The sequence below is a fragment of the Dipodomys spectabilis genome, unplaced genomic scaffold, assembly GCF_019054845.1.
Source record: "Dipodomys spectabilis isolate Male_0828 unplaced genomic scaffold, ASM1905484v1 ptg000060l, whole genome shotgun sequence".
NCBI classification, from domain to species: Eukaryota; Metazoa; Chordata; class Mammalia; order Rodentia; family Heteromyidae; genus Dipodomys; species Dipodomys spectabilis.
The window spans coordinates 2,837,760-2,865,375 of NW_024870737.1; the positions used below are offsets into that span (position 1 = coordinate 2,837,760).

Genomic DNA, 27,616 nt, shown 5'->3' on the forward strand with positions numbered 1-27,616 from the left:
TACACAAGGCGTTGGTATACCATTTCTTTCTTTTTTTTTTTTTTTCTCATTTTTTTTTTTTATTGTGAAAATACCTTACAGAGGAGTTACAATTACATGGGCAAAATAATGAGTACATTTCTTTTTTTTTTTAAATTTTATTTTATTTTATTTGAGAACATACTGTACAGAGGGGTTACAATTACATGGGCAGGATAATGCATACATTTCTTACCAAGCATTGCATCCTCCTCCTTTGTTTACCCTTCACCTCCCTTCCCAGCCTCCCCCCTCCCTCCCACCCAATCATACCCCCCCCTCCCCCCCCCCCACCGACATTGTAAAGCTGGTTTTGACATGACATTTTGTACTTCTCATTGTTGCAACAGGTCCACCTGAATCCTTAAACGACTTGTTTGTCCCCGTCTCCTCCACATGTTATTTCTAAGAGCTACCGTAGCTTTTCAAAAATGATAGCTTTCTTGTAGTTTACACTTCTCACATTAAGAAAAATGGTAATGAGGAGTTCATGACAACTGCCTTTAGAAGGAACAAAGGCTCAATTGCTGTGGAAAAAGAAGTAATATCTATTTTCATGGAAAGAGGCCTCCAGTGAACAATTTTGCTACAGCATTGCTCTCTCATTATTTCTGAGCTCAGTAAAGATAAGCCACCAGGTCACTAATACAGCTGAAATTCCATCCAATATGATTTGCATGGAATTGTCTTTCCTCTAAAACAGCTATTTCAATCTTCAAATCACAGACTCACAGGACTAAGGGGATAAAAGAGAACTGTTTTGTCCTATTCACATGAAATTAGTGAGGAAATTCATCACAAGATGTCAGTCTACTGAACACCCAGCCCTCCACCTGCCTACAGACACTTTCCAATAAAATAAAAAGAAACCAACAGAGGCATTAAACTCCTTCCAATAGCCTGAATTCAATACCCAAATCACTCCTCACCCCCAGTGAAATTGCTTCAGAAAGCTTTCTCTGAGTATTTGAAGTCCCTAACAGGCCAAGTGTTCCTGAATCTTGGGGCAGTCCCTCCTGTCTTCAGATTCACTTTACTCTGAAATGATTCCAAATCATGGGAAACAAATAGCATCTGTATTCCATATTAAGAGTGGCAAAGAAGTAACACAAGAGAGTTACATCTTTTTCTAAAAAGTTGTTTGACTGATAGAGAAAGAGAACGTTCTGAAATCAATGTGAACACTCTAGGGGACAGCAGTGTAGATGGAAAATGTGGGCCCATAGGCAAATTATGGGGCTTCAACACCACTCTAAAGTTAGGAAGGCAGGGCTCTCTCACTTTGCTGAAAATAACCACTTGTCAAATAGCACAAAACCAGGAGCACCTGATTGCAACACTGTCATTGGAAATCATAACTGTGGAAGACACAATGTGCTAAGTGTTTGTTCACCATCAACTCAGTATCATCCTCAAATTTCAACACTGAGTGATTGTTTCTTATAACTTCCTCTTTTGTTTTCTGGAACTCAGAATTGAGCCCTGTACATGCTAGGGAAGTGTTGTACTACTGAGTTATACCCACAGACTCTGAGTAAAGTTTTAAATAAAAATATAATTACATATGGTTCCTATTATCCAAATGCTTATCATTAATAGTTACCACTGGTGACTTTGATGACAGCACATTAATACAGTGAAGCATTCACTCAATCTTGAAGAAGGAAAGAAATCCAACTGACTCCTCTCATCTCACCAAAGCTTCCTAATAACCTTGTGTGAATCCATTGCCCATGGCTGTCTCTAAATCCTCTTTAAACATCCATCTGTTTGCAGCCTATACTATCTCTAGGGTAACCAGATCGATACTTTTACACTCCCAGCTATAAATTTAGTACAGGCCCAAATAGAAGATTCTAAAGGAACAATGTCAAACCCTTTGCTGAGAAGGTTCTAGTGGGCAATTGTAATACTAGTTTTGAGGTAAATAAATAGCTCATAGAGGCCTCTTTGCCTCCACATAAACCTGTCTGCCTCTCTCAAGTCTGGGATTCAGATTGCTGTTTGTAATCACTTTGTAACTCTTGTCCAGAAGCCACTGTCAACCCACTGGTTTAATATTGCTCTGTAACCACATCTTTCTTCCCACTGTCACAGTACCTTGTCCCTCTACCCCCACCACTGTGTCTTGTTCCTACTGTCTTTCCTTTTGCTATGAAGATGGATAAAAATTACAAAATAATTTTTTTAAAAATCCTGGAAAGGGATTTGCAAGCTTCCCACTGAGACTGTTATACAACTGGCAAAACCAGCATGGCAAGGTCTTCAGGCTAATTAAACAAATGTGACAATTGGAAAAGCTGCAAAATGCCTTCTGAACTACAGAATGGTCAAAAATGAAAGTGCAAAAATAGACTATGCACTGCATTAAAGATGTGAAAATGGTTTATACATTTCATAATTAAGAATATCATAGGGTCAATTTAAACTGCTTCACAAAACCAAATTGAGAATCCATGATGAATTGAAATATGGAATTCAAAATCACACTTTGAAAAATTTCGAAGTGTTGAGCAGCCAAAAGAAAAGTCAGAATAAGAATTCAGTATAAGCATGCAGTATGTGAAGGCTACAATTCCCTGAATGTCTCATTTATATTACTGCTTTTAATCCATTCAAAAATTCACATTTTCTTTTTATCAATTCAACATGTCAATTTATGTATATAACGTATCTTGATCAATGTCACCCCTTTCACCATTCACTCCCATCTCTCCCAATCCAAGCCATCCCCTCAATTTCCCACATATATACATTCAATATTATGACTAAATTTCCTCACCCTTTATTCATCTATCATCCTCCCCTTAACTTCACCTCTTTAGCACCCATGTTCCAGCTTCCTGGTATTCATTTTGTTAGACTGTCAGTTGTTCAAAGTAGTTAGACCATTTAAATCTTTCCTTGATTACACCACACTTTAGGAAGTATGTTGTGGATCTGTGCCATGACTCTGTATATGCTTGCATATATATTTATGAATTACAAATAATGTTATAACTGTCATTTGTCTCTCTGGATCTGACTTATGACACATAACATAATGTTTAAGGTCCATCCATTTCTTTGCAAATGATGTAACATCACTTTTCCTAACAGATGGATAAATAATGTGTGTGTGTGTGTGTGTGTGTGTGTGTGTAAATTCACATTTTCTTGATTCATCCATTGAAGGGCATCTGGGCTGTTTCTATACCTTGACTATGGTGAATGTACAGCAATGAACATGATTGTGCAAGTGGCTTTACTGTATCCTGACTTCGGATGGTATTGCTGAATTATAGGACAGATTTATGTTTCATTTGTAAGAAAGTAGATTTCCTATTTTATATATCAAATAACTGGGCCTTAAGGATGGGCAGATTATGTCGTTATTGAGAGAAGACAGTCTTATTGCTTTCATAGATGTTGACCATAGCTTGATGATTTTAAGAGCTACTTCACAATTGTTTTGAAGTCCCTATTCTTAAACTTAGTAATTTCTCAATTCACTGTCAAGTTTATACTTCCACGTTGAGGGCTAGATATATTAAATTTGCCTTATCATCTGGTGATTGGCGTAGGTATAAATGATTAAATTGTTTATGTAGCTATGGCATGCAATATGATGTTTTCATATATGTAGACATAATAAAATGATTATTCAAATCAAGCCAATTAATATATCCATTACTTCACACAGCTATCTTTTTGTTCTTCTAACAACATTTAAGATCTATTGTCTTAGCACATTTCAACTATACAGTACAATATGATTAATATACTCATCATGCTGCTGGTAAGCATTCATCAAGTTTAATTGAAACTTTGTAAACTCAGTGGGTTTTCTTAAGGACTTCATCTATTTTAGGGTTATTTATCCAGATTTGGTTTTCATGTAATAACTCAAGATAAGCAACTTCGTCTTACAAAGCATAGTATCCTCTAAAGCCAGTGTATCTAAATGACAGACCTTAGATGAATTTCTGAAGAGAAGGAAAAAGATGGAGTAGTAAGACACACTGAGAAGGGAAGAGAGAGGTATGAATCAAGACATGACTTTTATAAAAAATATTTCTCTGTAACAAGAAACCTGCAAATTCTCATGTATATGCTAATTCCTGAAGCTTGAGATTAAGCCATTGCTTCTTGATGAATAGAAGAAAAGGAAGCTTCCTAAGGTTTACACCAGAGGTAAGTCTACACATCAAACCAGATTCATGCCCAAATTTCCCTCATTATGGTTCTTCCTTCTATGCAAAGGGCAGTGCTCAGAGCTACAGTAGTATTGTATTTCTATGTTCATACATAGTATCAGTGTAAATAAACCATCTAAAGTGTTGTAAACATAGTTCGTATCCATAGGCTTTGAAAAGATAAAACGAGGTTTGGTCTTATTTAATGATAAAACTCAAGCTGAAGATCTAGAAAAGATCTGAAGAAATCATTTAGAAGCAGTTCTGTTCAGTGTATCTTGGTAAGTAGTAAAAATATTGCATTTTGTATTGCCTACTATTATAACCCACACCCCCTCACTCTTTGTACTGAATACCGGAAACATGTCATTGAATTTAACTTAAGCTAGCTACCAGAGGCTGATGTTGCTGTACTGGACAGTGCAAAATAGCACTGAGGAACAGATGAGCCAAGGGTCACAGAAAATGTAATGACACGGGCAGGACTTGCTGAATTCCCTTGAGGTCCATTTCAGTGCCACTGGCATGTTTCTGTTTTCAGAATCGCACTTCTTCCAACAATGAATGTTGTTCTCTACCACAGGACAGCAGCAAGATGGGCTCTGACAACATCTGGACAGATGCTCCAGACCTCATACCTGCCACTCATATTTGTAGTAAAAAGCAGCAGGGTCCTGCTGGAGACTGCAAAGCTCTAACATGGACATATATTCAGCTTTCCTCCAAATCCTGACAAGTAAGTCTTGAGAACTAGGAAGAAAGCTGGGTAGAATACTGTCAGAAGCCTAGACAATGAAGATGACTTCACTTCTTCTTCCATTTAGATTGGTTCTTAATGTTTTGTAGCTAGTTCTTAGTTATCTGTAATTTCCAATTAAGTTGAGTCTGTTCACATGAGTGTGCTTATCCCAATATTAAAGGACTTTGGGTTCGGGTAGAGGGCATTTAATGAAGCAATGCATAGGCTCCTAGACACAAATGCCTCTGAAAAAAATCACTGAGGGGAAGAAGGTATCACATGGAAGTTGCTTTATTACAATCATAAAGATAACAAACAGTGAATAGTATGGAAGCATTATTTGAGAGAATTGTGTCTCCCATTGTAGTAGCATATGGCATCCTGCCTTTAGTCATTGCTTGTTTAAAAGGACAATATTAGCATTATCGAGTAAAAGCAGGCTGTAGAAATGGTATTAAATAACAGTTGAGGGAAATGAGACTACAAAATGTCACCTCACTGATGGTTAAGGTTGAGTCAGTTGGTTTGTTGGGCTCGGTAATGTCTCTTCCTCCATCATTGATCCATGTGTGTCCAACTCAAAGCTCTGCACTTAACCATTTTGTTTAAAGGATGATCTTCGATGAGAAAAACCAATCTTTAGACAAGGGTATACAAGTAGCTGTGCTGCACTGATAGGGTCTCCATTAACGTTATCAAAGCCCATTTGTAGGAATGAACCTAAAGGATCTGTAAGACTGGCTCCAAGGGAGGAAGAGGTAGCAGGTAAAGGGCAAAAATGGCTCCAGGAAAAAGCCCAATCATCTATGTGAAAAAATGACTGAAACAAAAGGCCTGGGAGACTGGTTCTAGCAAGTACACAGATCTGAGTGCATATTCTAGTTCCTAAAACATAAAAGACTCATGTCTAGGAGAATACAGAATAGAAAAGTTTCCAAGAATCCAGACCCATTCAAAGGATGAGCTGCTGGGGCAGTCTGGCTTTCACTGAAAACAGACAAACAAACCTGGAAAATGAAAACCTTTGCACAAAATGTTGACCTAAATGTATCATTTTGGGAAAATAAGAAACAGAGTCATCATAATGACTGATAGTTGTGCAACTGTTCAATTCACTAAAAACAATTATCTGTTTATTAACTTAGAATATTTTTTGTGGAAAATTCAATCATTATTGGTGGAAATACTATCGTAAGCTCATTTTCCCTTACCATTATTCTACAAATTCAAGTCATCCAAGGTGTTTACCTTGTATCCACACTATGCATTTTATACAGCTAGTTGTCACATTCGTATGTGTGAATGTATGGCAAGGGACTTTTGATTTAGGCCAAAAGGCAAAATAAATTCAACCTATACCAAGACCTAATGGACTTCTGCCATGAGAGATAACCTTTCTTTCACATAAAGACAAAATTCCTGGGGGCATCCCAAAGACATATAGATAAATTAATTAATTTAATATAAACAATTTCAGTGCTTCCTCTTAAATTGTGTGGACAGGTAGTGACCAGGAAAGGAATGTGTGGGGTTCCACGTAGAGGAAGCAGCCAACACAAAGGTAGTGGGGGGGGGGGGGGTGGAACAGTTGGGCAAAGAAAGAAACATGGGGAAGATGGATCATCAATGGACACACAGGAGGTGAGGTGTGGCAAGTCATGAAGTTGGCAGGATTGGTGCCAACTTGTCCTTACTGACAAGACAAAGCAGATGAGGAGGAGGGGTGGGTGAATGCCATTACAATATTTAACACACATATATGAAAATGAAACCAAGAAAATTGAGGGGATGGGTGAGGTTGAAAGAGATTGAGGAGGGATGATGGAAGTGGTGATGTTGATCAGGATGCATTATACTCACAAACTGACATGTTGAGTTGATACCCTTCTGTACAATGACTTAAATATAATAATAATAATTTTTAAAATGTTCTGGAGTTTTGATATTCCAGATTCTGGGTAACTTAAACCATATATAGTGACAAAGTCCTCCTCAGATGAACCCATATTGAGAACATGGGTAAAAAAGAAGGATCTGATATTTGCAGTGTTCTAAATAGTATTCTAGGAGCTTCATATGCATCGTATCAGTGAATCCTTCCAATGATCCTAATATTAGACAATACAATCACAATTTTGTATATAAGATAGCAAAATAATCAGTTATCAAGAATATTATTCACATGAGAAAAGACAGACTTTGCTAGCTTAACAATGATGTATGCCTAGATAATTCTTCCTTTGTCCTTTTACTATCCCTCCGTAACTTCTCTCCTGGACTTGGGTGGTTTGATATGCCACTATTGAGGCCTCCTAGATCAAATTTATCCTCTGCTAGTGATCTGAATATGTCATCAGAAAAGAATCACATATGGAAAATAAGTTCATGAAAAGATGTTTAACTTCCTTAGTCTTTTAAGAAATGCAATGCAATTGAAGACTACAATAATAAACCACTGCAGACCTATTGGAAAGGCTTAAATAAAAATAGAAATCAGACAGTATTCAGCCACTGAGCTTTTAATATATTGCTTGTTGAGGTCAAAGTGGGAAGCAACTTAGCCGTTAAATAAAGTTAAACATATACTAACCATACAACTTAGCAATCAAACTCCTAGTTATATATGGAAGATAAATGAAAATACATTTTGAAGAAAAAATCTATATGAGATGTTTAATACCAACAATATTTATAATTATCATGACCCAGAAATAACTTAAGTACCTTTCAATAAATGAATGGATAAATATATGTTGGTATATGATACAATGGAATGTTACTTAGGAACAGACTGGAAAGAATTATTAATATGAGCAATAAGTTAAGTGAATTTCAAAGTCATTATGCTGAGTGAAAGAATCTATTTCATCAAGGTTGCACACTGCATCATGGCAATGATATATACTTACCGGAATAGGCAAAACTATAGTGGCAGAGACAAGGTGAGTGATTTCTTAAGGATTAAGGGATGCATACCTCACTGCGAAAGGGTCATATGAGATAATCCTTTGGAATTGAATTGTAACCTATTCCAGGAGGTGATTTCAGGAATCTATACAAATGTTAAAACTCATAGGAGTATAACAAAACAAAGGAAAAATGTTCCTGAATTAAAAAAAAATTAGCTGCCTAGAAATCAAAAACACATTGCAAGTGTGGTCTTAGTTCTACATGTCAAAGTTAGAGATCAACCAACTATCTCCCACAGGCCAAATGTGGCCCATTGCCTGCCTTTTAAATAAACTTTTAATGCAACATAGTCATATGCATTCCTTACATGTTGACAATGGATGCTTTCATATATGGAAACAAAGATGAATAGCTGAGACAAAGACGAGTTGCCCTACAGAGCCAGAAACACTATCTGGCTCTTCACTGGAAAAGTTTGTGAACTTCTGCTCTATGTACTTGTCTTCCATTAAAACACTATTTCAGGGCTGGGAAGGTGGTTCAGTGGTAGAGTGCTTGCTTTGCATGCATGAGGTCCTTGGTTCGATTCCTCAGTACCATATAAGCAGAAAAAGCCAGAAGTGGCGCTGTGGCTCAAGTGTCTGTAGAGTGCTAGCCTTGAGCTGAAGAGCTGAGGGACAGTGCCCAGGCCCACAGTTCAGGCCCCATGACTGACAAAAACAAAACAAAATTAAAAAAAAAACCCCAACAATTTCAGAGTAGTGTATAAAATGCTGCTTAAGTTTTTCTCCTGTATTTTAAATACTACCAGTATATTTTTATAGAGTTAGCACTACTGTGAGACTGAAATTTTTAAGATTTGGTCCACCTATTTTGGAATTATTAGCAGTAATTCCTAGTTTCACTGTTATCCACTGAGCCAGAAGGTGAGCCTAGCAATACTTATTTAAAACCTATTCCTTCAGCCCTGGTGAAGGGCAGAATGCAAAATGGCTAAGAACATATTCTAGCCAGGCACTGATGGGTCAGGCCTATAATCCTAGTTACTCAGGAGGCTGAGAATTGAGGATTATGGTTCGAAGCCAGCCCAGGTAAGAAAATTTGTGAGACTCTTATGTCAATTAACCAGCAAAAGGCCAGAGGTAGAGCAGTGACTCAACTGGTAGAATGGCAGCCTTGGGCAAAAGAGTCAAAGTCAATGCCCAGGTGCTGAGTTCAAACCCCAAGTCTGACACAAACTAAATAATTAAACTAAAATATAATAATGTTATAAAAACATGCTCTGATTAGGTTGAAATACTGGCTCTGCCACTGGTTAGTTATTGAATTGGGAAATAACTTGAACTTAAAAGTGCTTCAGTCTTATTATTTGTAACGGGGAGGGGATAAGAGCACTTGTTTCCTGACATCAGTGATCATCACTACTTACTATATGGGCAATCTTTACAACGATGCCAGGTAAAAACATAATGCTAAGTAAATGAACAGTATCATTGTTAGTGTGTATTTGGGATTCCAGCCAACACAAGGTTCAATTCTGTGTCAACTGTCTAGTTATTATATGATTGATGATTATGTAATTTGGGACAACTTATTCAATGTCTTTGAGACCTTTGAGCTGTCATTGACCCATTCATCAGTGGCCTCTGAATCTATAGCACCTTTGAAAATTATACAACCTACAGATTGGAACCTGTAAAAATATAGTGTCGATGGTATCACTCGGAGATCTCTAGTCTCAAACCTGTTAACTTTACCTCTTTGCCTCCTTCCCCTACTGTCTCATTCAGAAACTTAGGCTGAAATGAAAACAAAAAGTTCTTGATCCATTTGTCCATTGAGTGGCCTCTGGGATGATTGCATACCTTGGCTATGGTAAATAAAGCTGCAATGGTCGTTGTGGTGGCTTTAATGTAATCTCAAGAAAAATTAGGTATATTTACACAATGGAATTTTACTTGTCCATTAGAGAGAATGACATTGAACCATTCGTAAGGGAATGGAGCGACTTGGAAAGGATTACGTTAAGTGAAGTAAATCAGACAGAGAGAAGCACAGAAAAGCATGATTTCCCTCATTAGTGGGAAATAGAATGAATGTATAAATATACAAATAAAAACATTGGGTAACACCCAAGTGGTTATAAATGACTTAACTGAACCATAATAGAATCTATGGAGAATGCAAAGAGTATAATTATTTAGAAAGGCTAAGTGAATGCCCAACATAATGACTACTAGGAAATGGGTACTTGCAAGGGGGAGTAGTCAAGAGGAAAAGGGTAGAAGAATGAATGAGGGCAGGGAGTAGAATGCAAGCAACAATGCATTGTTTATGCCACAGAACTAAGAAAAATAAGGAAAAGGGTGGATGGGTGGGTAGAAGTGGGGGGTGAAGATGCTGAAGAGATGAAACAGATGAAGATACATAATCTATCTAGCTATCTATATATAAAATAAAAATTAAGAAAAGTGAGGGAAGGTCTAGGATGGGAGAGATGGGTGAGAATATTGGAAGGGGTGATATTGATCAACAGGCATTGTATTCATGAAGTGCTCAGATGAATGGCAACTCTTTAGTACAACTCCCTAAAGAAAAGAAAATAAATTTAAAATGTCTTATATTTATGTGTAATATTTTATCCTTTTTTGTTCAATTCTATGCGGTTTTATATTGGTCATATCTATAATTTTTTTCACAGACACTATGTGTGTGTGTGTGTGTGTGTGTGTGAGAGAGAGAGAGAGAGAGAGAGAGAGAGAGAGAGAGAGAGAGAAACTTCCCTCAGGCCCTCAGGGGTCTCAAAGAATTCCAGACCAGCAGGAATTCTCATTAGTACATATAAGTGTGTGACTGAGTGCCTTTGGCCTTTATTTCTCTCTGATCAACCAAAATTGGCTCTGCAGCCTATTTGCAATGCAGAATCTTGTTCCGCCTTTTTTTTTTTTTTTTTTTTTTGGCCACTAAAGTGCTTTACGCAAATATGGATTGATTACTTGTGGAATTTCTCATATAATCTTCAAATTTAGTCCTTGTAAGCTCCTATCTCAAATCTTTATACCCAAGGATCCAACGTAGCTTTTGCTTTTTTCATAAAAATCATTTCTTGGTTCCTTCCCTGTTTGATCATCATGAACGCATATAGCTCTGGCTTGTAGATGTCTTCTAGTGAGATCGACTATGGAGTTAAAACTTATTTCTCTCTGAAATTAGCCTTGTTTCATTACTCTCTTTTTACATTTCACAACTGGAAGATGCCTACCAAATTGGCTCAGAGACTGCTTTCTCGATGCATTTTCTAGACACTGGTTGTACTTTCACAGAGATGCAAATGAATGTTTCACATCCTTGTATTACTTCTTCCTCTTCCAGCCCTATTCCACTAGCATAGCAGGCTGTCAAATGACAGTTGGAAGCTATTACTTCTTTTAGATAAGCCTAGCATGCTTTTTTGCCAAACCAATACATTGTTTCATTACCCTCTCTGTATATACAAGATACAGAAAGCAGGTGTAAATTCTGCACGTGCCTTAAATTCTCACCTGCTTTCACTCAATTCTATAGGAAATAATAACTCACCATATTCACAAAAAGAAACAGGTTGACAGAAGACAGACTTATTTTATAGCTTACCTAAGATATATAGGGACTCATATCTACTCAGCTACTTTAAAGAGACTACTCTTGCTCCTTCCCTGGGTAGACAAATGCTGGGTTGCTAACTTACTGATATTTGACATCATCTCTTCCCTGACATCTCTCCATGTTTGAAAGGTTCCCAATATTCACTGGGTCAGTCACCTTGTTACTCACGTTACTCATTTTCCCAATGACTTCTGTGAAACCATTTAAAATTCACCTCAGCCTGAAAACCTCCAGATTCCAAATGAAAATATTTAAACTGCTGGACAGAATCTAAGTGCATTTGGAAGCACACTGGATGGCTTACCTACATTGTTCACATAATAGTTGTTATAATTAAATTTAGCATCTTTCTTCTGCATTGGTTTGTGCTTGACAAAAGAGGAAATGAGTACTGGGAGGCAAATAATGGGTCATATTCTTTTATGGGCTAATTTGCTTCAATAAATAGCTCACCTCACATATGCATGGTACATATTAAGTCCATTAGTGCTTTGGATTAGCTTCAGAAAAGGTAATTCTTCACATAATTTACCCAGTCAAGGGCATTTTCACCTGCTGACAAACTTACTTATTTCTCTGTGTCATTAGGTAAGAACTAGTCATCGAATTAGCAGAGGGCACATCATTAGTTAGTCTACTTATTTGACTGCATCTATGGTAACATTCATTATACTCTAAATTACATGTAGTGATGGTTTTCTTTCTTAGATGGAACACTATACTAGTATCTTTTTTTTTTTTTAATTTAATTTAATTTTATTTGTGAACATACTGTACAGAGGAGTTACAGTTACATGGGCAGGATAATGTGTACATTTCTTACCAAGCATTGCAGCCTCCTCCTTTGTTTACCCTTCACATCCCTTCCCAGCCTCCCCCCTCCCCCCCTAATCCCAATCCTTCTCCTTCCACCCCCCCCCCAGCCCCCCCCCCCCCCCGCACCAATGTTGTAAAGTTCGTTTTGGACATGACAACTTGTACTTCTCATTGTTGCAACAGGTCCACCTGTATCCTTAAACAACTGGTTTTTCCCCATCTCCTCCACAAGTAATACTGACATCAAATATAGTGAAAGCAAGAGTTATACTGTGGGGGAGGGACATACAAAGCAACAAAGAGATAATCTTATAAATGTGTTAGAAACACATGCATGAAAGAAAAAAACATTAAAATACACATCTAAGGGTTCATTTTCCTGACATCACATTATCTGACCTTTTCCGCTTGACTCATACATATACTAGATATTACAAATAAGGGAAACCATGGGACCTACGTTTCTTTGGGCCTGGCTTATTTCACTTAATATAATTTTTTCCAAGTTTTTCCATTTCCTAACAAATGGGGCAATGTCATTCTTTCTGATGGAGGCATAGAATTCCATTGTTATACTAGTATCTTAAGAAACTAGAATTTCAAAAGTCCATGCCAGAATAAGATAGATATGAGTAGAAACATTCCAGAAGGATTCGTATTATGGAGAGTTATATAGAAAACTGTATGCATGATTTCAATTTGAGCATTATTTATACCTTAATTTGAAAGGATATAAAATCAATTGCCTAATTATTGGTTAAATTTATAAAAGAAATTTTACTGAAAGATGCTTGATTATGCTGCACAGTTATGTTAATATAATCAAATTTCCTTTCAGACATAATTGACTGACCAATTTTGTTCCCTGATCCAGTTTTTTTTTTCCCTCACTCCTAAGATGGGCCTTCTCATTTGTTTCCCTGTTAAAAAGAAAAACAATAATAGCAAGTAAATGTTTGCCCTGTCATTATTGGTAGGCTCATTCTATGGTAAAATTAACATAAAACACAAACCTAATAAGCAGAATTGCCATAATTTCAAATTCTGTAAACACAGATCACGTTGTAATAAAAAAGAGGTGCCCATGTAGGTGTTTACCAACCTGATCCATATGGCAAGGGAAATTGTAAGAAGATACAGTTTATCAAATGAAGTTCCTAAATCCTAGCTAGCACATTCAGCATCCTTCATAAATGGTGAATTGCCCTTACAGATGTTTGCCTATGAAATTACCAACGACAGAAGGTACTTTGCTAGGAAACACAATCTGTTCAAGATCAAATCTAAGAGATGCGTGCTATCCGCATTTTTGATTCTAGAAAGGATTTAATTGAATATTTGTTGATATTTTAAGAAAATTCTTATGAGGATCCAATTATTTTATTGAAGAATAAAATAATTACTGAACAACTAACATTAGCTAGCAGCATTTAGAGAATGCTATACTCCTTGTTTCACTCTTCCAGAAATGATACTGGGATCCATAAAACCTCATGCTCAGAAAGGAAGCTGCTAGTGCTACCCATATTATTTCCTATGAGCAGACTCAGAATCCCTTGTATGATAGATGAATTGCAAGAGCAAAATGCCATCACTGGGGCCAGAGCTATTATTAATTTTTATTTCTGCTGGCACTTGAGAGTAGCTTGACACTAGAGTAAATGACATGCCGACAGCAGCAAGCACACAAGCGGGGCTGTGCCACACAGATTGCTGCCTTTAAGTTTCTGATTTGCAAAATGTATAATCAGCAATAATATGCTTGGCAAGTAGCAGAGGCATCTGAGTTTTCCCCGTGTGTTGTGTGGGAGGTCAACTTGATGGAAAAGGTCTCAGAGGCTGGTAAGTTTGGGTTTATTGGGGAGAAAAACATACTTGAAATTACATTGGCATGACTGAATTTGTACAAATCGAGGAAATAACTACAACTGAAATGAATTATTTCTTGATTCAATTAAAATACTAATTATGAAATGGCTAGAACCTGTTAAATAAGGTTAGATTCCAGTTAGGCAATAGAACCAGAAGCAATGAATAGCGTAATGTTTTTCAGAGACGTGGGGACCAGTGACCTGGGGCGAATTGCTTCAGTGCTCTAGCTTTCACTCCATGTGCAAAGTATGACTGACTATACAGTCACTGAGACTGTGGAAAAGATTCAAGGACATATATGATGACATAGTTATATCTGAAATACAGCAGGTGGCACATTACGATTATCTATTATTTCTTCTGTCATTTGTACTGAATTTACTGTTGATGTCTTTAGATTTTAAATGAGACTTGAAAGTATGAAAACATGGCAAGGAAAGGAAAATAAAATTATTAGTAACACCTGCTTCAATTATGTTGGCCTGTTAGTTTTCTTCAAGTTGCTAGAAATGTCAGCCGTTGTCTGAATCAAATGGTATAAATCAAGCAATTCTCAATGTGGGTTTTGGGTAGGCTGATTGACAGCTGAGTATTGTGCAAAGTCTCTCAGACTTAGAAAACAAAGCCCATGTCCTATTCTACATCTGCACGTGCTAGCTCTACTCTTGTTTGAAAAGCATTTAACTTCTCTGGACCTTGATAAGCTGAACTAATAAAATAGTTATCTCAGTTCTTATAATTAAAATAATACAATGATGGTGAGATGCTGAGAATAATCACCTGCTCTAGGAAAATGAAAATAAGGCTTCCTATTAGATCAAGTTAGCTTATTGTAGTGTGATTGAGCTTGCAAAGGCATGAAGACAGGAAGCAACTGCTGAAGGAAGAGGCCAGGTGAGCACCAGTATATTTCAAGAGCCCGGATCAGAGAGAAGAAGTGAAGTCCTGGGCAGAAGTGGAGTTGTTGAGAGGCACCATCAATGAAAGCCAACTGGTAAGAATTTGAATGGCATATTTGAGAAATAGAACCCAAATAACATACATGAGACCAAATTATTTCCATTGGAGGATGGAGGGACTGGCAGTAGAGGCTATACAATTCATGTTGTACTTGGTTAATAATAATCTGTCCCAGGGTATGATGAAGTGCGTTTGCATGTGCTTGTCTGGCAAGAACAGTTGGAGGGAACAGGGTTGGAAAGTTGGGAGGCAAACAGTAGTTAAGATTTCCATGTATATGTGTATATGCAAATAATATATACAGTTCAAAGATTCCTTTACCAGAGGTAGAGAATGTGCTATGGGTCTGGGGAAAGGTAAGCAGGCCTTGGTTTTTAGAGGAAAAGACTTAACAACCACACTGCTAGAAGTTAGTTCATTTCAGAAGCCAGATCTTTCTCTCTCCCCAGAGCTCCCTGTCAGTGAGGAGTGGGGATTGTGCTTGAGAATCTGCTGGGAGAAATGCACTTAGGAGCTTAGAGGGAGGAAAAGCAAAAGAGAAAAAGGACTTTCCTCTAAAAGGAGGCAAATAGGAAATGATTAATGGACATACTTTTCAACTGTCCCCAGTCCTCCAAGGCCTTCAAACTCACAGACATAAGCATGTGATTAAAAAGCAGGGAGGAAACCATGGGACCTATGTTTCTTTGGGCCAGGCTTACTCCACTTAATATAATTTTTTCAAAGTCTTTCCATTTCTTAACAAATGGGGTAGTATCACTCTTTCTGATAGAGGCATAGAATTCCATTGTGTGTGTGTGTGTGTGTGTGTGTGTGTGTGTGTGTGTGTGTGTGTGTGTGTATGTATGTATATATATATATATGCACACATATATCATATTTTCTTGATCCATTCATCTACTAAGGGGCATCTGGGTTGGTTCCGTATCTTAGCTATGGTAAATAATGCTGCAATCAACATAGTTGTACTGGTAGCTTTACTATGGTCTTGTTTGTGATCATTTGGGTAAATGCCCAAAAGTGGGATTGCTGGGTCAAGGGGAGGCCTATGTGGAGTCTTTTGAGGAACCTCCATACTACTTTCCAGAGTGACTGAACAAGTTTACACTCCCACCAACAATGTAAAAGGGTTCTCTTTTGGCCACATCCCCTCCAGCATCTGTTGTTATTAGAGTTCTTGACTATAGGCATTCTAACTGGGGTGTGGTAGAATAACTAGTATATGTCTAGGACCAGCAGAAAAGGTAAAAAATTATGTACATATGACCATATAAGATGATGTTAAGCAAAATGAACCCCAACATAAAGACACAAGCGAGTTTTTCTTTCTTGCTATTGTTTTTAACGTATTTACACTATCCTATGTGATTTTTTTGTTTCTTTGTATGTTCCCCCTCACCCCACGGTATAACCCCTGTTTTCACTGTATTTGATTCCAGTGCCCTGCATCTTGAATATACATTTTTCTAATTTGGGGAAGGGAAAGGAAATAACAAAATGCTTAAATAGGGATACAGGTTGGCCCATTGTAACAATAAGATATACAAGCACTATGCTGAAAACGAACTTTACAACTTTGGTGGGCGGAAGGAGTTGGGGAGGTTGGGGAAAAACAAAGGAGGAGGTAACAATGCTCGATAGGAAATGTACTCATTACCTTGCTCATGTAACTGTAATCCCTCTGTACAGCATTTTTACAATAAAAAAATCATTTAAAAAAGACAAAAAAAAGCAGGCAGGAGACGCCAATAAGAGGACTCCATTGTGACATGGAATACACTCTACAAAAATTGGAGAATTCATCATAAATTTGGGGACAGAAACTCCAGACAGCTTATTTTATTCCACGTATATACAAGGAATACAACAGAAACATTCTATTCTCCAACAAAGAAAAGCCCATTCATCAAAAGAATTTATACTATCTATAACCCTTCCCCCCAAACGACATTTCCTTAGGTTCTTTCTCTTCTGAAGCCAGCAAAAGTACTTTCGTTCCTTTCTCAAGGGTACTATCTTTTCTGAACTAACTAAGGCAACCTGCCTTTCCATGTTTAAGTGAAAATTGGTTTTCTCTACGTGGCCAGCCTCGGACATGTGTTCACTGTCCTTCTCCCACAGTCACTGTGTGAACCACCTAGGAAGTCGTGAGGGGAGGCTGCTCTTCAGTAGAGAACTCAATTGTGAGAAGATTGGTATGGTACAGTCCTTTGAAAGTTATGAAAAAGACTTGACTGACTGACTTCTTTTATGCCTGTGACCCAGGGGAGAGAGTGGGAAAACAAGGTTACTGTCTAGACTAGAGTAAGACATTTCTTTCAAGGTTTCTCGCCTTTAAATGGTGGCTGACAGGAAGCAAGAATTCAGCATATTTTTTCCTGAGTGCCCTCAAGAGGAGGGAGCAAGTGGCTGAGTTCCTAGGGTGCATCACACTTGTGCAGAGTTCACAACTGCTGCCTTATCTCCATTCAGAACTCACAGCCCTGGGGACAGATCACTAAAGGATTGCTGGACTCTTATCTTACAAAACATGGCCAGCATTGCCTTAATCCATAGAGTCTCATCGCTGAGTAGACGTGGATGATTCAGCTCTCTGATGGCCAGTAGCAAGGTCCTTGGGCAGGGACAGTCATGAGGGGGAATTCCAGGCTACCTTGATTGTAAACAGCTTTCTGCTGTTTTCTATTCTCTTTTGGCTGCATTTTCACTGGGCTTGCTTGAAACACTGGGTTGCTGAAGAGGCTTTTCCCTAGGGGCAGGAACTCTAAGAGGAGTTGGAGTGGCTTTGGTGTATGAAGAAAGGGGTTGCTGAATTTTCACTGGCACACAGATTGTTTTCTTGTCCAAATGGAAAAGCCTGCATGCTTTCCACATGGTTACACTGGCCATCATTTATCATAATAACAAGTATTTATATACTACTTGGCAGCTTATACAAGAATTAGAGTATTAGAATCTTCTTTCACAGACAAGTGAACTAGAGTCAGACCGTTGGACTCATCTGCACAAAGTCACAGAAGTGACAAATGGTAAAGAGAGGACAGGAACTTAACTCCTATGACTCCTCTTTCTGAGATACCCTGTTGCCTTCTGATACCAATTGCCAGGCATAGTAAGTGTAAACATTTTCTTTGCTTGCTCCTGCTTTTTAATTTTGTTTTTTTTTTCCCACCATATCATTCCCACTCTTATAAGTAGCATTGCCCATAACATGCCACGACTTGCCAGTCTTTCTTGCTTCCATTTCTTCTCATCTCCCACATTCCACCCCTCATCAGAGGTGACAATCTCCATAACCACATCTCATCCACAGGGAGTGTCCAGAGTGGCAGCAGTAAGGGTCCACTGCCATCCCAGAAAGCAGAAAGGTAAAGATTTAGGGTATAATGCTTGAATGGGGAAGGTTTCCTAAGGAAACCTTTGTCCACATCTCTAAAGGAATACGTAGATGTATGCAGAAATGCACAGAATTTTCACTAACACTAGATAGAGCCTGGAGAGACGACAGGTAAGTAATGAGACAGGTAGTATAATCAGAAGGGTGCTGAAGTGGAATGCCGAGATTCCTTATCATAATACTCCTTGAAACCGAACAGTAATTGCTTTCAACAGCTTAACCAGATAGATTGCTTCATTATTAAAAGGCATGAAAATAAAAGTTTAAACTCACCCGCAAGATTTCCTCAACACAGCTTGGATCACTGGGAAGGCTTACCTAAAATAAACAGAAAAAATACATATAATTTAGGCATTTTCAGCAAAATTTACTACATAATAGTTTACTCTGTAGGAGACAAATTGTAAATCAAGAAAAAAACTAGGTACCACATTTTTTCCTAATAATACGAAACAGCAAGATTTGTAAATGGCCAATTTTGTTTTATTTTAATGAAGCATTGCAAGGTACAGAAAGTTCTGTCACTGATTTGCTGTGGGACATTGAGCCATCCTTTCTCCCTCCAGGCTTCTTTTTGCTCATTTACCCAAAGAGAGAGCTTGATCAGATGATTCTTAATGTATTTGCAACCCTCAGACATGGGATTATATATTGTGCGTCTTAATGATGAGGCCTATATAAAACACCTCTACTGTTAAATTGATTCCTCCCTGAAGTTGAGAATCTAACCTGATGCCTGACATTTTTTTCCAAAACACAAAGGCTGACCTGTATGAACTGCAGGCTTGTTTTGGCACTTAGAATCTCAGACATACACCATGTGAATACCATGAGCTCTCTTTCCCTGTGTGACACTTTGGTAATCAATCAAAATTCAAGTCACTAGGAGAAACACACTGAGAGCTTACCCCATGTCAAATACATGACCCTTTTAATGTAGGGGCTCCAGTATTAGTGAAAGCAAGAAACCAAAAACCAATGTAAGTACCAGATATACCACAGTGTATGATGCGCTTGGGAGTAGGACAATTGCCTGGAGTAATGTCTACTGATTGCTGTGTTACTTGTGCAGGTTAGGCTCATCCTCTAGCCATTCCTAGCTCTCCCTTTCACACGTTCACTCTCTTCAGGGTTATATTCTGATCACTTGTTTCCCTTTTCATTTGCCAAGGATTACAGTGGGTCTCACTCATTTAGGGCTTTGGGAGATGAAAGGTCAGTCCTGCAAGCTACATGCTCTACATGTCCCTAGCATCATGTAAAGGAAATTTAGTACAGTAAGGTAGGACTTGGATCTCACTCAATAACATTTGATGAAATGAATAATGATAGACTATGGCATCAGATTTCCTCAATCTTAAAATTGGATTAAAATGCAGCAAGTTTCAACTCTCAATATCACTATTGTAGATATATTAATTTCAAAGAGCACTTGTTGGATTGCCTCTACATAAGTAAGAGTCCCTACTCCAGGAAGCACAAAATCCCAAGTAAGAGTAACAGGCTAAGCCATTGTCACCAAGAACAAGGGGCGATCCATCCTGGATTATGCAGTAAAATATCAGGTTATACTTATTATCATGATGTAATTATTAATAACACCCATTTCATCTTCAGAAATATCTTAACATGCATAACAATAATTTTAGAGTCACCCTTCTAGTAACAATAATCCTCTAATACAGGGTAGAAGAAACAATATAAGAATAAGCTGAAAAATGGCTGGAAACACATTGTAAAGAATCTAAAATCACAGGTTTCAGATCGGGAACACAGATGGGTTCGCCTAGCACAATTCAACTCATTCTCTTAACAAATATTTTTGAAGGCTCAGTGCTATGAACTAAGTTGGAAGTATGTAGAGATACATTGGGAAACAAAAAGGGATACAATTTCTGCCAAAATGCTACTTTGGTAAGTGCTACAAAGGAAATCATCTCATGTATACTATCTGTGCCAAATGAAAGGGTGTATGTCCAAATAAATGTGGGAAATGCTGCAATCCACATCCCCCTTTATGACCTACAATTCAAATCAAAGGTTATTACACACCTGCCTCATTCTAACATGACCACATTCCTAGTTTATTTCATCCTTGCATTCTTGCATTTTTCTTTTAGGGGTTTTCAATGAACTATTGCTATTCCATAGGATGTCTGTTTGTAGGACACACACCAAGAAATGCTGGCTTAACATGTTACAGGGTCATAGAACTCAACTGGTAATTCTTTTTTTTTTTAACTGTATTTTTTTCGACTTTTCTTTTTTGGTACTGGGGATCGAACCCAGGACGTTGCAGTTGCTAGGTAAGCGCTTTGCCACTGAGCTACATCCCAGCCCTCAACTGGTAATTCTTAACAGCAATGGAAATCTCATTCCATTGCTCACAGCTCTCATAAATGGATTTTCCAAGACAAATCTTGAACTTCTAACAAATACCTTTCCCAGACACAAAGGTCAAAATCCTCAATATCCTTGTTGTTTTAGTGTAGAGTATCTAGGCTAACTATTTCTACATATAAACTGACCGATATTAATTTTGAAATTAAAGAGGAAAAAGTATGAACAATATTCACAAACACCAAAACCATTTGTGTCTGGGTCAAAAGACTTGAATGGGAGTCTTTACCATTTGGGAAAAGATTTTTGCAACTTTATCCCCTCAGAGTTCCAGTCTTTCCAACCGTAAAATAAAACATAATAAAATAATAATCCCTTGCAAATATCATGGGGTTTCTATGATCATCAAAATGAAATAAGAGATATTAATGTGCTTTGTAATCCACAAAACCCCACATGAATCAAGTTTTTTGCCCTTGGCCTGCTATTCTTTTTACCTCTATTATTAAAAGTCAACTCTTCTGGTCCTTACCAACCGTAAATATCATCCCTACACCTGGAAGTACAAATATCCATTTCTTTATGGGAGGAAATACTGTGCAACAAGAAAAAGTTGTGGACTTGGAGGGTTTGTAGTAAATGTAATAATAAAGCTCAGGGTTGGTAATGCGCAGGTCTCAAAAACAAAAGCAGATGCATCAACATGTATCTACACCCAATGTTGGGATATTTTTCTTTCCTTTGTTTTTTAAGGCAATTACTGGAGCCTAACATTCTCACAAAGGCACTAGTTCCATAAATTCATGTAGCCTAGTCCTACAGCTGGTTTCTCTGCAGACAACTCAATTGGAGCTGCAAGTGCTTCTTAATTAACCAGCAAACATTTCCTACATGACTAGAACAGTGCTGGACATGGGGGTTGGTAAGACAAATAAGTAGGAGACTTGGCCTCTTTCTCTCCAAGTTAAATGTCTAGATGGGACAGGAAAACAAACAATTAGAGTCCCACTGGGACACACATTGTAAGGTAGTCCTGACAAGGGTAATAGGATCTTATTCATTCACAGTCTGCCTATTCATCAGATCTCCCCTTTACTTCTTCAGACAACAAACCCTGATTGAGCTCCCACTGTGCTCAGGACGGTGCCGAGGGGGGGCGGGAGAGGATTTACCGACTGAAGACAGCATCCCTCCTGCCTTGAAGACTCCCAGAAAATGGAGGAGACAACATTCATAAGGCAAACAGACAATAAGGAACATGGCATCTCATTTAAAGGCCAGGGAAAAGGTACCTACCAGGTCCACAGACAGAATCTCCCAGCCGCTGGGGTCTTCACTGTAATCCCCACTCCACAGGGGAGTGAGAGGCTAGGAATCTGACGTGGCTGAGAAGTGGTGGGCCCACCTGAGGCCACTTAATCTCTGAGCCCCTTGGCGATGGTGGGGCCACCTGAGGCCACTTCAGTCTCCCAGCGCCTGGAAGCACCACTCCAGGGCTTTGCAAACTGAAGCAAACTTAAGCCCAGGGCTGCATTTTGTCCTCTTGCACTCCCCACCCCCCTTTCCAGTCATTCTGCAGGACTCACTCACACGGCGGGGGGAGGGTGGGTACAAGAAAGACGGACTGAAAGAATTAGAGGTCGCACTAGGATTAGAACTGATACCTGTCGAGTTACCATACTGCTGATTAGTTCCAGAGCCACCTCCTCTGCTTTGTAAATCCACCCTACAAGATTCAGATAGTCCACAAAACCTAAGTTCGCCAACTCAGAGCTGCAGCGTCTTTTCACACTTTCCCTCTCCTCCCCCTTTTCTGAGAGCAGAAGGCAATCTATACAAGGATGAAGCACAGGAGAGACTCTTCCCACTCCTGGCCCCGGGGAAGTCCTCTTGTGCTAGGCACGGATGTAGTCCTCTGAGGGCCAGCGAAGGGAGGTGGACATAATGGGACAGGTGCTGAGTTGGTGTGGAGTGCTCACAAGTGCCTGCTCTATGCATCTGACAGCACAGGCTGCCGTCCCATGTAGTGGCAGAGACACCATGCACAGATCATCTGCCTGGTGATGACTATGTAGCTTATCACATAACCAGAGCACCTTTAAATCATCAAATATTCAATTAACTACAGCAACAATCAATGGATGGCATAGGCTATTTTAATAATTCTGGTATGTATCCCTTTAGATCATACTTCTTGGTGATCAGGATAATATAAGCCATCAAAAACACTCTGTGGTATTGAGAAACATAAGCAGCAGTCAGAACTGATAGAAAACATGGAGATTAATGTAATATTGAAAAGAGTAATGATCATCATATGATTAACCTAGTGGAGTTCAATGCATGCCTGAGTACCTTATATCTAGGGGGCTATGATGGAAGAGAGGTCATTGTTGTCCGGAAAATCGTATCGAGGTTGTGCATATTGCACCTTGGCAAAGATGTTCAAAGTAAAATTTAACAATTACAAGTTTAATTCCAAATTAAACAGTTGGGCCAATTAAACAGTATCCACAACTGACACTGATGGCAGCTTCCAAATTAATTCTACTTGATTTTCATTAACAAATCATCACACTGATTCCCTGAAATAGATTTATGAGCTATTGTGCTCCCTGATATGGTATGGTATTACTAATGAAAGGAAAGCTTAGGTTATAATATTGTACTACCAAATGCATTTTCAGAATTTTCAAAATTTTAATCTCTATCATTGATCATTTGTAAACATGGGGAACAGCAGACCCTTCAGTTCTTATTTGCATGTGTTCTGATACCCTTTTGCTCCCAATACAGGAAGTCCCAATTTTCAAAACAAACTTGGAAAGATACAAACTCAGTTCACATTAGGATCTGTCTGTCCCTTGCTTCCTGGCTCATCTTAACCTGTCCCCAGTCTAGTTTGTATTCATGAGTCTATGATTAAATGAGAATATTTAATATTTCATAACCTGTAGACAGAATTCCTTAGGTAATATGGTAATATAACTTTAATCAAAACAAAAAATATTTCACAACAGTTACCAAGTACTGGCAAAGCAACTCATCTTCCAATTTCATTTTAATACAGCAAAAGTCTTGGGTGTCCAAAGAGTGTTTATCACTTTTAGCCAACCTTTAAGGAAACCACAAGACCAAACTACCCCATGTAAGACCATGGAATATTCACTATTCCCCCTAAGGAAGAAAGGACAAAAAGCAGAACTTGAACCTCAAAGGAATTCAACAGTAGCCATTTAAGATCAATACAGAAAATGGCCCTTTGTCTACAACCATACATGGCAATTAAACTAAAATGGAGGAGATACCAATGAACTTTTATTGGAACAAATAAATGAGTCAATTTACTCTATTTTATGGAGTCTCCAAGGGGTTTTTGAACTTCAGCAGAAATGTATTCAAATTCTAGCTCTGAAACTTAACTGGCTTTTGTAATCTTTTATTTTATTTTTTTTTTTTTGGCCAGTCCTGGGGCTTGAACTCAGGGCCCCGGGCACTATCCTTGAGCTGCTTTTGCACAAGGCTAGCGCTCTACCACTTGAGCCACAGCACCATTTCCAGCTTTTTCTGTTTATGTGGTGCTGAGGAATCAAACCCAGGGCCACATGCATGAGAGGCAAGCACTCTGTCACTGAGCCACTTTCTCATCCTGGCTTTTGTAATCTTGAGCAAACAACTTGTATGAATTCTAATTTTTAAAAAAATCTATCTCTATGACTTATGTGGGGTTGAAACAAAGTGAAGTATATCAGAGTATTGACTTTATCCAGTAGTAGGTATATACAAATTCTCCATCAACACCTTCTATTCTAAATCCCTTTAAAGGCCATTGCAAAGTCATTAGCATCCTGAACCTGGTGACTACTGAGAAGACAGTTTGTTCACCTTGGAAACTGGCTCCTGTGACAGCAAAGGATGTGTTAATTGTTAAATCCTCTGCAGATACCCTGTGTATTGAGTTTCATACTGCTGCTCCATCTTCTGGCTCTCACTGAAGGTGAAAAAGAAGGTTGGAGATAGGACTTGAGGAGGTGTGACAATAGAGAATCTGGAAGTAGGGGAGAGACTGGCAGGAAGGGTACATGCTTCATTATGAGGACATCTCTTCACTGATTACATTACATATGGGCAAGGGTGGAATGCATATGCACAAAGGCCCATCATCAGCTGAGAGTTCATAATGGCAGATGGTATTTCCAGTGAAGAGTACTTAATTCTGTGGATTCTGAATAGCCATTAGCTCACTGTTGATTTATTTGGTGTAATAACTAGTTTCTATAGAAGTATGAGTTATAATCAGGAGGGTGTGTGTGTGTGTGTGTGTGTGTGTGTTACACACTTCAAAGAAAACAGGGCATACATCTGAGAATATTACTATAACAAACTAAGAGCCCATCTAAAAGTACTTGCTTGCTATTTCACATTCCTCCAAGGTTGTGCTGCCTCTGTTCAACTGGTCTGGCTACTTCACTTACCCGTGTTTGCTGCTACTGCTCCTGCCTGAGCTCACGTCCCAGCTTTAGTTCCTCAGGCTCAGCACCCCAGGGACAGACTTCCCATCTCCTCATCTTTTTTTCTTGGCTTAGAATTGAGCAGTCTTCTTTTTATCTTTGCCAGCCTCCCGGACAGTTATGAATTTCTTGCCACTTCCTTTCTATGCTCTTCTTGAATTTCTGTCTACTACTGGGGCCTATCCTAAAACCCACAGGCCTACTAGCCATGTTCTCATTCTTTTCATATTTTTTGTTATGCATCTCACACATCAGAGCACAAGGGATATCCACTTCTGACTTGCCCAAGCCCTAGTACTGAGATCATTTAGGATTAAAATCTGCATTCTAACTTTAATAGCTATCTCATGCTCAGGCCTATAATTCTTCTAGTAAAAGAAGAGAATACAAAAATGCAGATGTACAAATTGGCATTTTCAGAACTAATACATAATGTAAATATACAAAAAAAAGTTGTATCAGGAAGTAAGCTCACTTTTGAATCCTGTCAATGAGAAAGTAGTGTATTTAGAATTGTCATATGTTCCTAAACTCTCCAATATCATGATACATTCTAATGGTATAAAGGAACTAATCAATTGCAAATTACTACTTTGTGATAATTGCAAATATTTTAATGAGATAATAGAAAAAGGTATTTGTTTTGTTTGTTTTAAGGTAGCTTATAAAGTAGTTAAAAGAAAAGCACACTGCCAATTTGGAAATCACAGCTTCTTGTCCAAAGTAATCACTAATTAGCTGTGTGATTTGCTAAAAATCAGTCTGCATCATATACAGTGAAGCTATGGGAATGTATTACAAGTTTCCAGTGCTTTGTATATCATATAACCACACAAATATAATATAAAAACCTTATGGAAGGAAAACAACTACTGTTACTATTTTGTTTTGTTTTTGTTTTTTACAGATTAAAACATCCAAATGGATATAATTTCAGAATAAAGGACAGTTTCTTCATAATATTGGTCAGGTAGCCACCTTTTACCAACATAAAATACACAAATGCATGCACAGAAAGAACATTTCCTATTTTGACAAAATAAAATAAAATCTTCCCCTTGGACTGGTGGCCAGGGAAGATGATCTTCCTTATGCAAACCCAATTTAGTGTTGAGGAAGAATAGAAATGGAGACAGTGAGTGAACAATTTCCACAGTGCAAATGAGTAGAGAAATGGGATAATAGGAAATGGTTATGTTATGTTTTATTTTAAGAAGCATGATATGAAAGGGGTACTTTTATACCAATGGGTATAAAGAACTCTGTTCTTAGGGGGAAGTGTTGCAGAAGAGAAAATGGATATTTATAAAAATAAACAAAAGTCTTTGAGGAGGAGAAAATGGATCAAGAAGAAGCGGTGCTGTGGCTCAAGTGGTAGAGTGCTCACCTTGAGCTAAAGAGCTCAGGGACAGTGCCCAAGCCCAGAGTTCAAGCCCTACAACTGACCAAAAGCAAAACAAAAATAAAACAAAACACAAAAAGAAAATCCATCAAGACACAACTGGAAAGGGAGACTTTAAAGAGGAACATGGCTACTCCTTCCATTATATCAGGAAGACGGTGTCTTAGAGAATAGGAATATAAAGCAAGGATTGCTAAAGACTCAAAATACACTAATCTGGCATCACTGAAAGTAGATAGAGGTACAGTATGAACCCCAGAGTACTCTATATACTTGGTGTAAGGAGAGAAAGGAAGAAGAGGTGGGAGAAATAAGGGAGTTAGAGGTCTGGGAGTGATAGTAGTTTTCTAACCATTCTCATCTATAAAATGCTTCATTTAGAATGGGAAAAGCAGAAATCCCATGAATAGAATAAAAGATTTGCTGGGACCCCCAGTGGTAAATCTAATTGTATTACCCAGAAGGCCATATGAAATTAAGCCTACAGCCAAATGTAGCCCCAAGGCTTGAGAATGGCCTCTGGGGCAAAATGAACTCAACCTCTAGGGAAGTTTAGAGAACTCCATTAGCTCATACCCTCCTGGGAGAGAGAATTCCTATACAACATTGGAAGGAATTACTGGATCATTCAACAAGAGCTCTTCTCTGTCATTTAGATATTTTACGTGTACACAACACTTTTTAAAACCATTATATTGTATGGCTAGTGAAGATCTTCTCCCAATCTGTGGGCTTTCTACTGGTCTTGCTAGCTATGTCCTTTGCCATGCAGAAGCTCTGCAACTTCATGCAATCCCATTTGTCCAACCTTTCTTTGATTTGTTGAGTTTC

At 38.3% G+C, this 27,616-nt stretch overlaps 1 protein-coding gene across 1 annotated transcript in view; it reads right to left on the reverse strand.

The window, feature by feature from the left end:
• Aff2 (AF4/FMR2 family member 2) overlaps nt 1-27,616 on the reverse strand; it is a 321,215-nt gene that overhangs the window by 166,407 nt on the left and 127,192 nt on the right. Inside the window, exon 4 of the mRNA XM_042680414.1 lies at nt 18,806-18,850. Within this exon, the coding sequence (XP_042536348.1) occupies nt 18,806-18,850 (45 nt within the window). The remainder of the gene's footprint in view (nt 1-18,805; nt 18,851-27,616) is intronic.